This window comes from Netta rufina (assembly GCF_964035555.1).
Source record: "Netta rufina genome assembly, chromosome: 3".
In the NCBI taxonomy this organism is placed as follows: domain Eukaryota; kingdom Metazoa; phylum Chordata; class Aves; order Anseriformes; family Anatidae; genus Netta; species Netta rufina.
This window is the reverse complement of record NC_140125.1, coordinates 57,349,815-57,365,379: the sequence shown is the minus strand read 5'-3', so window position 1 is coordinate 57,365,379 and position 15,565 is coordinate 57,349,815. Positions and strand designations below refer to the sequence as shown.

The 15,565-nt window shown below is 43.6% G+C and overlaps 1 protein-coding gene across 2 annotated transcripts in view; it reads right to left on the bottom strand.

Annotated features, from left to right (window-relative positions):
• Positions 1 to 15,565, bottom strand: part of TULP4 (TUB like protein 4) — a 146,165-nt gene that overhangs the window by 2,214 nt on the left and 128,386 nt on the right. For both annotated transcript variants that reach the window (XM_084283313.1, XM_084283314.1), the window contains 7 exons: positions 13,289 to 13,513; positions 11,416 to 11,650; positions 10,781 to 10,925; positions 9,185 to 9,329; positions 7,843 to 7,936; positions 6,783 to 6,926; positions 148 to 2,735 (listed from right to left, as the gene is read on the bottom strand). In XM_084283313.1, the coding sequence (XP_084139439.1) occupies positions 148 to 2,735; positions 6,783 to 6,926; positions 7,843 to 7,936; positions 9,185 to 9,329; positions 10,781 to 10,925; positions 11,416 to 11,650; positions 13,289 to 13,513 (3,576 nt within the window). The remainder of the gene's footprint in view (positions 1 to 147; positions 2,736 to 6,782; positions 6,927 to 7,842; positions 7,937 to 9,184; positions 9,330 to 10,780; positions 10,926 to 11,415; positions 11,651 to 13,288; positions 13,514 to 15,565) is intronic.

Below are 15,565 nucleotides of genomic sequence, written 5' to 3'. Positions count from 1 at the left end.
CCTAGACGCCTGATTGCTGGCTTTTATGGATTACTTTCTGTGCATAGCAAAGTTTTTTTCAAAGAGCAGCTAACACGAGCTGGAGGTATTCTTGCCCAGGTTTCCCCCCTTCCCACCCACCCGCGGTGCCTGCTGCCGCCCTCCTACCTGTCGTCCTTCCAGCTCAATCTGGAAGTTTTTTGCAGACTCCTGGGTCACCCGCCCTCCGAAGTCCAGCTGGTAGACTTGCGTTGCCTCGTTCCACAGCGGCTGCTTGTTGGCCATCACATACACAAAGCCCTGGCTCCCCAGCCGCCCGTCCTCCTTCTCGCTGGCCTTACGGCACTTAAACTCATCCAGCTCACTGGCTGTCCTCAAATTCCTTTTGGTTTTCCAACCCTTTTTGCTGCCCTGACTCTGGTTCATCAGTTCATCCCCGCTGATAAAAAGCTCTGGCTCGCTCTCTGAACTATCCTGAAATTCATTTGTCTTGTTCAGCTTCTTGGACTTCAGCTGGTCTTTCTGGCTCTTGACTTTCTTCTTCTCTCTCCCCAGCCTCGGGCTGGATATTAGCGAATTGAAGTCAGTCAGTGTCCTCGCCTCCTTTTTGACCTTGCCCTCGGTGATAGCCTGCACGTTCCCTTCCTCAGCGCGACTATCGAGTCGCTTCCGGCTCTTCTTGCCGAATTTGTCTGTCCTTTGGGGAACAGGGCTTTCGGTCAAGGAGAGCACCTCCTGGAAGGTGTCCGCCGTCTCCACCATTACCTCTGTGCCCACGTGGCCCTGAAGCTCCGCTGGCGGGGGAGACATGACCGGCTTCTCCACCACCAGGAGCGGCTTGGGGGGCAGAGTGCCCTGGGGGTTCTGCACAGGTGGGCATGCGCTGTAGGAGCTCCACGGGTGCAAGGCTATCGGTGGCAGCTGTAAACTAGAGCAGGCGCTACTTCCCGGGTACATGGGCGGCAGAGGGCAGTAGGAGAGGTTGGGCGGGTAACCTGGCTGAAGCACGACGGTCGGCTCCTGCTGTGCAAACTGCGTGGGGGCCAGAGCTTCTTTGGGGGAGCAGGGGGGCTGCATTCCCTGAAGGGGGGGGGCACTGTAGCTTCCTGGGTATGGTACTCCAACCCCGTAACTCGTCTGGAAGGTGGCAGTGGGACTGGTCGGAGACTTAGGGGAGACGAACGGCACTCGAGACATATCCAGATGCTGCGCTTGTCCGATGATGAGAGGAGCCGGTTTTAGAGGGTTGGGCACTGAGCTCTGCGATGTCCTTTCCTGAGGAACCCATATCTCTTCACTCACCATAGGGTCCCACTGGTAGGGCGGTGGCCGTTTCACGCTGATGGCAGCCTCCGTCAAGGCCACGGGTACGTGCCGTATTGATTTTTCCACCGGGCAGTGCTGAGAAAGGGCCTCATCCTCCGTGAAGGCGGAGTTGATATAATCCGCCCGGTCACGGGAGCTGTCAGGCGGGCTCAGCAGGCTGTAGGAGGACTGGGAGGCCAGGGGTGAAGTGCTGACGGAGTGAGCGAGGACAGAGCTGTGCTGGGAGCCACTCCCCGCGCCCAGATCAGGTCTCATGCCACCCATACTGGAAGTGCTGTTGCTAGCGTTGGCGTTAGCCATGCTGCCCATACCAGCAGCGCTGGCGGTGCTGCCACCGCTGCTGCACTGGCTGCAGGTGTACAGGGCGGTGGGTACTCTCTGCTGGTACTGCGCCGTCACCACGCTGCTCTTGGCTTTGGGGGGAAGCTGCAAGGTGGCTCTCTGGCTGTCCACCAGCTGGGCCATTTTCAGCGCCGCCTCCCTGCTGTTCCTCCGCAGCGTGGCATGAATGATAGTGCTGTCCAGCCTCTGCGCCATGCTCCTGCCCTGCGACAGCTGGCTGGCAATGTCGGGGTACGGCGGCGGGTCCCCGCTGGGGATGGAGTAACGGGGGACCGTCAGCCGGTTGAGGGTGGCGCTGGTGCAGGGCTGCTGCATCTTCTTCTCGGCGGCAGTGATGCGCAGGGTGGCGGAGCTGCCGGGCCCCGGCAGGGTGTAGGTGCCCTGGGCGCAGAGCATCCGTGTGCGAGGCCGGCACACCTCCTCCACGTTCCCGCTGCTGTCGAACGTCGTTATCCGCTCGTAGCCCAGCGGCGGCTGGTAGTGCCCGGCCGGGTAGAGGGAGAACTCCCCCTTTTTCAGGCAGAGGTCGAGGGGCGGTGGTGGGGGGCCGGGCGGTGGTGGCGGGGGCCCGGCGGGAGGGACGGTTCCGGGGTAGGGTGGCGGGGGGTTCATCTTGTTCAGCTGCAGCTCCTGGGCGGCCCCGAAGATGACGGCGTCGCCTTCCACCAGCTGCGGCCCCGGCCGCGGGGCCTTGGCCTTGGGAGGGGGCTCGTGATCGCGGTCACCGTGGTCCCGGAGGTCGGCGAGGGCCATGGCGGGGGGCGGTGGGGCGATGGTGGGGGGCGCGGGGATGGTGCGGCCCAGCTCCCCGCCAGCCGCCGCCGCCACCGCTGCCATCGCCCCGGGGCCAGGGCTGGGGCCGGGGAAGCGCCCCGGGGGCCCCGGGAAGGGTCCCGTCCCCTCGCCCCCCGCCTCGGCCGGAGGGTTGGCCAGCACGTCCAGCTGCACATTCTGGTTAGCCAGCAGCGACTGCACCAAGCCGATGCTCTGTGTGGGTGACATGGCCTGGGCTGAGCTGTGGATGGGCGCGATGGGGATGTTGACGGTGCAGGGCGGGCTGCTGGCGGGGGCTCCGGGCGCCCCGGGCACTGCAACGAAGACACATCCAGTCAACTGATGGGCTCCTTGCATGTGGAGAGGCTGCTCACATCCCGCTCATCCCTGCCAGCCTTTGCTGAGCACAGCACTTAGGCAAGCACAAGGACAGCAGGCACCAAACCTGGGAATGTTCCAGAAATGCCTCACGCGCCATTTGGTTTTCTCCAGCACTTTGCAGAAGGCATGGGGGAGGCTAAAAAATGCAGCACTCAAAAATTTCACGGCAGTGTTTACACAAAATTCAGCAACTGAGGAGAATTGTTTTTAAAGCTAGTGAGAAGAAAACCATGGCATGTCTCTTGCACCTTGTCGTTCTGCTTTACCTTTGACTGCTTGAACAGCCTGCTTATCTGTTGTACTTGCTTAAGCGCTCTGCTGTTTGGATGGGCTGCTATCAGCTTCTGAAATCAGACATTAGCTGGAGCAATTAAGCGAGCCTATCTTCACTGACTATCTTCACTATCTTCACTGACTCTCATTGCACAAGAGCTGTTGATCAGCTTTAAGTTAACTTCTAGCAGTGGTGTTTCAGAGCCTTCCTCCAGCCTGCACTGATCCCCATGGACTTTCCCAGAGCAATGAGTGTACCTGATGGGTCCACCCTACCACTCACTCATCATCCAGTTGTATCTACTATAATCAAAGGAATAAAAGGTTTTCTGAATCACGGCTCACATTACTTTTCAGGCAAGTTTTTTGATAGTAAATACATTAACACACAATAGAAAAGAACATCCACTCACAGCCCCCCCGGCTGCTGCCCTTTTTTCTTTGGCCTTCATACTAGGATCACCCAAGGTGCCTCCCTGACTTTCTCTAGGGCTGATGCTACATGACGGTGGGGCACAAAGCAGTCCCCACCTGCCCAGGCTGACACTCTCTAGTGCCAGTCATGCTAGAGACCAAGCTTTAAGCAGAGGATACGGTGATGCTCCTCAAGCCTACTCTCTGATCTGATGGCAATTAGCAGCTTTGACTTAGGTGTTTGATGAATATTGTCTTTAAAAAAAAAGTGAAGGAAAATAAGAAAGTGGAAAACTTGCACTAAAAGCACTGTATAAATTGTTAGTAAAATGTTCCCAAATTCAATGAGCTTAGGCAAACCGGAGAATACAGACACCAGCTGGCGAAAGGGAAGTATTATTATCCCTTGAGTACAGTGAATGACAAAGCAACACAATAAAAGAAGGAAAATGAAACAGAGGGAGGAATATGATGGAATGAAATACAGACAAAACACATAGAAGTTATTGAAAGCAAGTTCTTGTGGAAAAGATGTGAGGAAATAGAGGGAAGATTCAAGAATTATTATAGTTAGGGCACTTTCAGCTTCAATATTTGGTTTGGCTGCAATCATAAATGTGAAAAGAAGCAGAAGACTATATGAAAAGTTTCCCATACATGGTGGTGAACAAGTGAGAGTGCGGCAAGAAGCAGTTCTGACAATTTTAAGCACAAAGCATGGACTTTGCTCCAACAGTTTGCAATTCCTTCTGCAAAAAGGGGTGAGACTGATTCCAATAGGAGCTACCACTGAAAAGCTGGAGAGCAACAGGGAAATGAGAAAGTTGGAAGCAAGTACAGGTGCAGGAGTCAAAATAAGAACTAATATAATAATGAGTTAGAAGACAAAGTTATATATAAACAAAAAAGAACCTAAGAATGTTGCAGAGTCCTTATTAGTTTTCCTGTATTTAAAAAAAAAAAAAAAAAAAAAAGGAAAATTATAAGTGAGTTGTATCCATGATCACATGTGTGTGGAAATTCTGTGAAGACTTCTGATCTGCAAGATGCAATCAGGCAAGGTATCCATTAGGCAGAACTCCTCCAGCCACTGCCCAGTTCCTCATTAATTTCTAATTAAAATTCTAGTCACCTACCCATACTCTATAATTACATTTTCAATAGCATTAGGTTCTTATCAACATCAGTCACCCCAGCCAAAGATAGTAGGTGTACAGATGTTGGTGGCTATGCTGGCTAGCTTTTACGGTAGCTCTGCTTATTCCTTTAGAAGAAGGCTGACAGCTAAACTTCATGGACCCTGAGGCAGTGTCATTCTGTGCCTGGCTGGCAGGCCATGCACTCATCCCAATGCCTGCAGGTTAGCAATTTATCCTCCAGAGCATGAATTTTAATTGTTAGCTTGGCTTGAGCAATCCCGAACGTCGCTGTCATGGGAATTAAGTGCCTATCCAAATAACACCTCATTTGTGATGGTGTTGCGTAATATCCCAATGTGTTTAAATCCAATATTTTCTCATTTCTCCAATGGTTTTTAATTGATTTGTTTGCATAATTTGCAAGTTAAATCAATTCGCTGTCCGTTTGCCTTGCCAAGTCTTTACTGACTACATTAAAAAGTACCTGTCCCAAGAGTACTTCACTAATAAATTCCACTGCCCAAGAGCAGCTTTCTACTATTATTGTTCTTGTTGTGGTTTACTTGTTTTAAATCTGTTATGTAATCATCATCTACACTGCAATATATTTTCCTGTTAGTATAAGGTACTTTCTTTCGTTATATACGTGCTTTAAGAAAGGATATCTCCAAAAGGTTTTAAAATTTAAGTAGTCAAGTCAGAAATGAAAGTTCAGAAGAAACTTCAAAGAAAAAAGTGGCCAGAAGAGAAAGATTCTTATAGAGGACTGGGTAATGTGACTCTTTTATTACCTTTCTCAAAGAGCTCGAACAAAACTCTATCAATTTTCCCCATATTTCTGTGGTGTTTACAAACTTTTGATTCACAATACTGTTTTGGCTCTTTTAATAATATAAAAAGAAATGATATTGCAGATCCAATTTTCATGAAGGGACAAAAAAAACTTCTTTTTTTTTTTTCTTATTCAATTTTTCTATTATGTTCTGTATGCTTGAAGCAGGTTTCATACTAGAAAATGTTATTACTTTTTTTTCAGATTTTTCTGAAGAAACTATTTCTTTCTTCAAATCCTACAGGTTCATATCAGGTAGACATAAATTAAACAAGCCAAGCCTCAAATCATGAGGGAATGGGCTTCCTTTTAAGCATGTGAATATTTCTTTAAAAATTCAGAGAAATACTCTGATGCTTGGATTAGTCACAAGCTGGAATGCTTTCAGCAGTCAAAATGATGGTCCAAAATAATGTGAGAATTTCTATTTACTTCATTAGCTTCTATCTCAAGCTTGTAAGTCCTTTGCAGTGCTCACACATCTTCCCCCTTAAAGAATGCTGGCTGTCCATGAAGGCCACTCCATAGTTCCAAAAAACTGTGACATGAGAAACAGGAATCCCTCATCGATGTGAGAATCCTGAAATTGTATTAATTTAACTTTTTGGCAATTATGTATTCATCTTATTTGCATGTTTTTGTTTTTTTTTGTTTGTTTGTTTTGTTTTATTGGAGAAGGTCTTCAGTACTTCTAGTCCACACTCTTATCACCCCACACATATCTGTCACACCCATATCACCTGCAACCAAGCCTTGCCTGCACTACTTGAATGTTCTGCTACCTTCCACCTCAGAGAAATTAGAAATTCCTTCCTGATCCCCCATCGATTATACAATACACTATTTTAGCCTCTCTGTAAGACTCAATACTGATAAAAATCCAAATGGGCTTTTAACACATCTCAAAATGTGGCTGGGTAAGTCAGGAACCTCCCCAGGCTCCTGTCAGCAGATGGTGCTTTGATGCCATCAGGTCACAAGAACAACCTTTCTGGGCTTCTGACACAACATAATTCTGGTCTACAAAGATGGGGAATGCAAGGCTTCAATCTACAGAGAATTCTTAGTGAACTAAACAGAAGATGATTAATGTTACAATGAACTTGAAACTTAGTAGCTCTATGTGGATTATACTTTCCGTGTATTTTTAGAAAAAAACATGTCCGTAATACATATTAGCCTTGTTCTAATTCTATTCTACAGGACTCCATCAGAGTAAGAGATTTTGATTTGTGTATTTACCAGAGGGAGCTAGTGACACAAATGATCTGTCCTCCAGCTAGCTTAACCCATAATTTGAAAAATCTCCAGTTCCTCCTTACCCGGTAAATCATCTTCATCTTCACTGAAAACATTTGGATTAAAGACAGGCAGGTTAATGTAGTCCATTGAAATCTTTCGCACTTCTGGGAGATATATTGTCATCTGCCTGGGCTGAAGATGCAGCAAACTGGTTTTATATATTACTGGAGACAAAGTATAACAAGAAATAAAAAAAAAAGAAATCTGTCACACAAAGACCATCTAAAGCTAAGAGAGAGAATTAATTCAAAGTAGATAGAAGAGTTATGACTATTTTTATATGATTTATTTTTGAACAAATGCATGTATGGGCCACTCATAACCAAATCACCATGTAACGTTATTTTTGCATAAACAGTATAAAAAGGGTTGTTTCTTTCAGCTATTTCTCCTTAAACAGAAGCAGTCTCTCTTTAGTTAAATAAGCTGTGGAAATAATAAATTACTTCATCCTGTATTTGCATCTATATTTAGGAAAGAAAAATATTTCTTCCATTCTACTTTTGGAACTCTTGACCACAGGATTCTACAGACTTATATGAACTCGGGGAAAATGGGAAATGTCTCAGAAAGGAAATCTGCTGAGGGTTACCACAGAATGATAGAACCATAGAACGGCTCAGGTTGGAAGGGACCCTGAAGACCACCCAGTCCCAAGCCCCTGCTATAGGCTGGGATGTCACCCACTAGATCAAGTTGCCCAGGTCCCAGTCCAACCTGGTCCTGAACACCTCCAGGGATGGGGCATCCACAACCTCTCTGGGCAACCTATGCCAGTGCCTCACCACCCTCTGAGTGAAGAATTTCCTCCTGTTAAGGTCTGGACTTTACTATTAATTAATCTGTTCATTACAGCTAAGACTTTTAACGTCTTCATCTTGTTATTGTATTTATAGATTTGAATCTCTTTTAGCTACAGTAAAATTTGTAAAATATAATTCCTACTGTCCACAGAAAATAGCTTTGTTAAAGAAGATTTGTTAAAGAAGATTTCTGATCACCTGAAACGAGTCTGACAGCATAAATTTGTTATTTGTTAGAAACATTGCTATGCAAAAAATCAAAAGAATTTACTTTTACCTGCACCAAGGTTCGTTGGTAGGAAAGCAGCCAAACCCACAATTTTAAATTTGGTTCCCCAGATGTTAGATGTGACCTGAGCAAGGTAGTTGTGCTGCAAAAAAAAACAACAAACAAAACATCTTTTTCACCTGATAAAATCTGCATGAAGTTCTAATAAAAACCTGCAGAGCAGTAAAGCTATTGCAAGTGATAATACAACTGCAGCTTCTTTTATTTTATTGGAATAGCCTAAAGTGTCTTTGTAGCAACTATTATACCCAGTCATTAAGAAGCCTCATTTTGATATCTGAAAACCATCAGAAATTATGTCAACAATCATATAGGCTACTTAAAGCTGTTGAAGTGCAGAAGAACATGATAGCTGCTTAGTGAGAATAAGACTGTTTTCAGATGTTTGCTTCTCCCACACAATAAAGGTCCAGCTATTTTGTATTTCAGAAAGAAATGCTGCCTGCCCTTTGGTTCTATGCTTAAAAATCACTTTACAGCACAATAAATAAGACAGAAATGAATTCATAATGAGCTTCCAAAGCAGTTTCCCAAACCACTGCTTCTGTGGTAATCAAATTACAGCTACAAAAGATTAATAAATTTGAAAGTCCAAGAGTTATGCCATCAGCATCAAGAACGGGATTTACGCCTTTGCTCTCCTGTGCTATTCAAAGGACTTTTGTTTTTATCTACCACTGCTAGGTAACTGACCAAGAACGTTTTAGTATGAAGGAAAAAGTGAAATGACAGAATGGAAAAAAAGCAACTGAAACAATAGAAAATAAAATGAAAATAATTCAGATTGGTATTAATGAAATGAGTAACCCAGACAGTTTTACAGGCTGCTAAGTTTCATTTACCCACAGAACGTGAACAACACAAAGAACACAAAATGCCAATTTCTTGCCTTCCTTCCAATTAAGGCTGTTCCAAGCAATTATGAAACAGAGAACATTTGGCCCTGTAGAGCAATCATTTCCCTGTCTCTGCAGAATCCTAGCAAAGTAGAGAACTACGGTGGCATTAGGACAGCTCTGCAAAAACTGAGTAAGAAACGCTTTCACATATACTTTCAAACAGCCAACAACATCAACTAGAATAAAATCTCTCACATGGATTCACATTGGCAGAAGTAATTGGAGAAAGACTTATCAAACAATGCTTGATACTCCATTGGTACTTTAGACCATCAACATTGACTTAGAAAATAGGATTCTACAGGTGTTCCATCTAGCAGCTGCAATTAAATGAAACTATTCTACTGGTGATCACTGGATCTCTATCACAGCTTGCTGCCTCTGGAAAGCACTGCATTTGGGCTCAGGTCTGGTAACAATGCACACAATACCTGAGTAATGTCTTCTAAAGGAAACTCTCTTCGGGTTAGGCTTGGTGAACCAATAGAAGGTTTCCTTATCGGTAACCTTGGTGATCTTGATATCTCCTGCGCAGCTCGTGACATCTTTGGAGATTTGCGAGCTTCTATATTGATTCTGCATATAAAGCAATAATTAGAATCATCAACTGGCATGTAAAAAAAATCCAAGTCTTGGAATATAAAGATGGTAATGAAGATAACTGGTATGGTGTTCTCTAGGTGATGAATGAAGACTGCATAGTCTACAGGATGGAGAGTTATGGTTCAAATTTTGAAGATATAAAAAGCCCAACACATTTGCAGTAACTCAGATCAGATGCCTTCAGATTCATTTAACGAAGCTTACAGCAGTTTTACCAGACGCAATATATCCTCCACTAATCCATAAAGAGGTGTAAAAGGCTGAATTATTTCAGCTCTGCAGACTTTGAGCAAAGCCTCAAGAAATGGCAACATGATGCTTGAGCTGGCAGATCTCTGCAATAGCACAGCAAACCAAGGCTCCACAAACTTCATCAGTGCTCTCACTCTAAGCCAAAAGTTACTCCTAGCCCATGTTATACAAAGGGAGCCATGAATAAGGGGATCATGCAACCGAAAAAGATCACTGGTGGCAAAAATAAAGAACAGAAGTTATATTTGAAAAATCTGCTCTTAGAAAACCAAGACAACAAGATTCTTCCTTTCCCTGAACTATTTCTGTTTTAGGTGCAGGAATTGGTGGCTCTTCTGTCAAGGACTACTGAAATAAAATTCAGGTATTTTACACATTACAGTCACATATAAAGGGATGCATTTCCTTTGCCTCAGTCTAGGACAGTCTCATACTATAAAGCCTTTGGAAAAGCTGCAGCTAGAAGGCATCAGTGCCACAATCCCACAACATGAAGCTGGCAGACAGACATCAGTGCCTATGAGAACCATCATGGTTATCAGTGAGGCTGTACAGGTGGGGGATTCTATCTACACACATAATAAATATGAAGAGCTGGCAGGAAAGCAACCAGACCAAAAATTAGCTTAGAAATTTGTTTTGCATATTGTTACAGAGCCTTGTCAACCCAATGTTTAGGAGGAAGTTTGCTGAGTCTTCCTTGCAAGGTTGCCATATCAGCAGTGCCACCTAGGCCAGGATCAGTTGTGTGGATTTTTGAACTTGAAAATATCCCTAAGGGGGATTCTAAGCACAGAGTGCATAAAAAAAAAAGGACTATCTAAAGGAGGAAATATTCCATGGTGCCAAGAGTTCACATACAGCAAAAGCAGTGGTTGGAGAGTTCATAAAGCTTTTCCTTGAAACTGCTGGGGAAGAGTGGTGCCTATTGTTTCCCATTATTTTCTGCCCCACAGCTTTCCCCAAAGTCCACCTCAACACCAGTCTCTGAAATCACTGCAGAACTGCACACTGCAGAGGACCCCACTGCTCCTCAAAGGAGTTTGCTTTTAACATTCTGAGGTGTTAAGACACTTTTTAAAGAAATGAAAAAAAAAGAAAAAGAAAACGAAAAGGAAGAAAACTTGGCAAAAAAAAAAAAAAAGATGATGAAATATCCAAGCAATGATTACCTGGGGAGTTTGGGTGATTTGCTAGCTCGACTGATTTTGGGAGACTTTTTTGCTGCCCAGTCATCACTCAGTTCGATATCACTGGAGTCAGAGCAGTTGCAGCTGTCAATCACAGTGGAAATCAAGCTGTTTCCATAGATTTCATCTATCAAGACAGGCCCCAGAAAATATAAGTGCTGCTTCAGAAAACTGGTATCAATTACAACTATCAGTCATCAGAAGCATAAATCTGATCCACAGGCAGCAGACAAGATAAAACTATACAGACATAATTAACTGTTCTTCACCTTGCCTTGTATAAAGTCCAAGTTTCCAATGGTCTGAACTCAAGTGCACATGATTCAGAGGGGTGAATCGCATTCAAATGACTTCAAAATTAAGACTAAAGAATATTTTCTGCTAATTAGCAATCTATTCTTCTCTATTCAAAATACAAGAAGTTCTCTTTTGTAAAACAGAAGACTATATGCTATAATTTGAGAAGCTTGAGCTTGAACTTTTTCCCATCAAAAAAAAAAATCAGATGCTAACTTCCATATTGCATATATAGATTTTTTTTTTAACTCCTGAGATTTTAATATCTAAAGTCTGTCTTTCTAAATAATTTTTTATACAGAGCTACAATTCACTTTTACCTGCTTTTCCATCTGTTTTAGGATCCATGATGACAAACTCCGGCCGCAACTTGCTGATACGACGTCCTTTGAGGATGGGCACCAGTCCCCCAAGATATTCCAAGTACAGAGTATAACATGGACCACCAACCTCTGGGTCATCTTCTGTCCGCTTCATCGTGCAGTGAAGCCGTTCATTGCCAGCTGTTGGGTAGCTGACAAAATCTCTCATATTGTTTGGGTCTGGGATAGGAGGCTTAATTAAACGAAGGAAGGAAAGAGAAAGTTTTCTATAGGTTATTGCTTTTTTTTGTCTGTGGTAACTTAATCCTGACATGACTAACTGAATTTGAATCCACTTCTAACTTGGCAGCTCAAGATTAGTACAGGTTACTGCGTGAGTTATGCAAGACCCACATGCAAGACAGAGGTGCTGTATACTATTTAGTTAGGGTAAAAGCAGCTCAAAACTACAAAACTAAAACTAATTTCATCAAAGAGGAAGGTAGGACTTCTTGTTGGAGAACTGCATTAGACAACAAACTTGTATCAAAGTCCCAGCTCTATTGCAAACGTCTGTTTTAACTTGGGTAATGTGTTCAAGTCAAAGTCAGAGTATCTTGCCTCCTGCTGTCCCCTCATGTGAACTTAGCCACTCATGTTCCCATTCCTAGTTAGTACTGGTGCATGCTATGCCACTATGCTATGATGCTGTCAGCTCTGGAAAAAAAAACTTGTACCTCTTCCATCATCCCATTCATTTCCATGCACACAACCCATCTTTGATGAGGGCCTTTTTGCATTCTGTGTTGAGAAATGTGAGCCCAAAGCTCAAGGTGGGTTACTTTGCCCCGCTTGCCGGTAGGCTGTATTAATCCATGAAGAGCTCAGTCCTAAAGCAACTAGACTGCTTTTGTCCAAGACAATACAGCCTCTACGACACAAATACTAGTAATGTGTGCTCCTTTACCACTATTCTACTTAATGCTCTGTATCGTTGGAGATCAAGGAGTCATGGTTACAGTAAGGTATTTATTCTTCTTTGACAAGTGGAATGTTTCACAGTTGCATAAATTGCCCTGATTGGCAGTACACAAACGGAACTGTGTTGAATCATTGTATTATAGGCATAATTTGGTCTCATTTAAGCTTGGCCAACTCCACAGATTTCAAATTGGTTATTCTAGATCTATATTGTTTTAACAAGGACCTGAAACTCAAATAAAATGCTGTAATACGTACACAAAAATACATAACACAAAAATACATATTTGAATGTAGGCCATTTACTAGCTAATGCTCTGGTTTACAGGCTGTGATAAAGAGTTTTGAAATCCTGAGATGTGCCTGAGGGCAAAAATACGAAAAAATGGGGTTGAGCAGATGGCTCTGCAAACAGCTCTGCTAATGTACAGGAAAAGGCATAATATCTGCTTCATTTTCCCATAGCACTGCTGGAGCAGTAAGGTTAGCAGAACTCATTGTCAGTAGAGATATTTGGGCAACCACAGGTCTTAAGGACTCATGTAACATGCAGGGAGGCAACAGTTTTGCGACTGTGAATCTCTCCTAAACTGTGACACGATACTATCATTGGCATGAGCTTCTTTGGTAGTCTGCACGAGTCAACAGCATATTGTACCCTTGGGAAAGGCCATCCACAAGGTTTAGCACAGATCTGGGTGTGAGCCCTCTTTTCAGATTTTAGTAGGCACCACACTGATCACTGATCCATGATGTCACTGAAGAGGAGAGGAATTACCCTTAATCAAGCTTTTTTATCATAATTATGTGGAGCCAGGATTTTATCCTTTGTCACTTAGGAGCAGCATGGGGGAAGAAAATCAAGCAACCCATTCCTCTTCCACACATACACATGCTTCTTTCCTTTCACCTTGATTGTTGGTATGAAGGCAGTGGTGAGGTACGAGCAGAGCCGAGGGGGCAGGGTCAGCTTGCTGATATCCTTGTCATCCCGCAGACAGCTAGCGATGGTCTGCTGGCACAGGAGCTGCAGACTGGAGACCCTGTGCTCTACTCTGACAACGTATAACGCCGGTCCAGAAGCCATCAGCAGGCGTGAATCCCTGTGACCCCAGCAGATCGAGATGATGGGACGCTGCATGAAGAGGAAAGGAAGAGGGCATAACTTGGAAAGATCATATACTTGCACCCAAACAATTGTGCAGCAAGTGTTCATAGAAGTTCAAAACCAAACATGTTCCCTTTCATCTTCCAGAAACTTAAACATGCACATTATTGTCCACAAAAGTGAGAAAAAACATGAACATCTGAAATTATTGATAAAAGTGGTTGATATTTATATCATGCTTTTTACTCACAAGACTTGAAGTGCTTCACACAAGGAATTGTCTATCGATTTCATCACCCAGATGGGGAAAATGAGGCACTATGGGGACATGTGACTTAAAAGTCACGCAGTGTTAAAAAGCAGGATCCTTTGAGGCCCCATCCAGATTGTTTTTTCAGTCATCTCATCAATCTTCATCCTCTGGTAATGGCTCATAGTTTACAAATGAAATTCAAACTATGTGCCCAGAGACAATCAGTAGACTAGTGAACAAAATCCAATTGGTTTGCTTGTGTTGCACTGAGTCTTCTGCCACACAATGTCTTTTTTGAACCATTCCCAGAGGAAGTGAATTGTAAAAGACCACCATGGGCAAAATGAAGAATGGCCTTTTTGTGTCCTGCTTGTCCACACTGAAAAATGTCAAAGTCCATGGCATTAAGCACAGAAATAGAGGTGACTGGGACAAAGTGTCAGAACTCAGAGCCATATACCAAAAATCAGCTCAACCCCCCACTTTGCACATCTTTCTCTGCTGAAGGAATATGAAGAGTTTACATGATAATAGTGAGTTGTGTGCAAATTTAGAACCACTGAAAAGGATTTCATTGCAGGTCTCAAGTAACAGCCTCACTAAAAACTGAACAGACTAGATAATCTAATGAACACCAGCTCTTAAGAGATATGGGAACCTGTTTTCAGCAGGGGGGTTGGGCTCGATGATCCCAGAGGTCCCTTCCAACCCTTACAATTGTGTGATTCTGTGTGATTCTGTAACATGAATAAACTTGTGCTTCGGGGTGCAAGACGATCCTCATGAGTAGAGCTGTCCCACAAACATCTCTGAGCTCTTTCCCAGACAGCTACTTGTGCTCACAAGAAGTTTTCTAAACTATCATGCTAAAACCCATCTTCTTCACGCACAGCACTGGTGTGTTGTGACCTCTTATAGCACTACCACTATTATTTTTGCCCTTCAAGAGGGTTAGCTGCAGCCACGTCATCTCCTGCCTTCTGTGTTGCAAAACTCTTTACTTGCATATATACACATATCCTATGGAGTCTCAATCCCACAGCTGCTCTCTCTCTCTCTCTTTCTGTATATATATATAGTATAATATATATATAGTGAGAGGAAGAAACACTCACTCCATGAAGAATACTGTCCAGAGGGCTGTAACCGGTGAACTGCGAAAGGTTTACTCCTTCCTGTGAAGGGCTCCCTTCTTTTCACAACCCTTGACATCCAGAAGTTTAAGTGAATATATTCTTTAGCTAATTATGAACTGTATTTACTGAAAGGTCAGGGTCTCTTTGGAATATCATAATGCGGCAAACAAGAATTAACTACGTAGACGATAGAAGTCAAGGCACCATCAATAGTAACCTTTATCTACTCCTCTCCAGTGATATGGTACCCAGATACACGGTTTGGATTAGCCTATAAATTACTAATTTAGTTTGGAGTTAGAAGTTACTAATCTAGTTTACAAATTTAAATTGCTTAAAGATGAGAAATAAGCACAAGACTTTATTTTTTTTTCCTGTGAATGCTATAAACCAAAATGCAGTTGCACAGAATGACATTGATGCCTATCATCAAGATTAAGGACTGGATGACAACTTTTTCAGAAAAAAATATCTTCCCTGCTACGTCATCTTATCCTAGATTTAAATTTCAAAGTAAATATTGGTTTTAAAGTGGGAGGAATAAAGAGCTTCAGAGACAACGCTACTAACGGTTCTATGGGGGCAGAAACCTTCAGGCTGACTGATATGCAAATGGAAAGCAACATGTGAACATTGTGATTTTCACAGTAATTGCCAAAGGCATTTTGTAGTGGAGAACTTCAAAAGAAT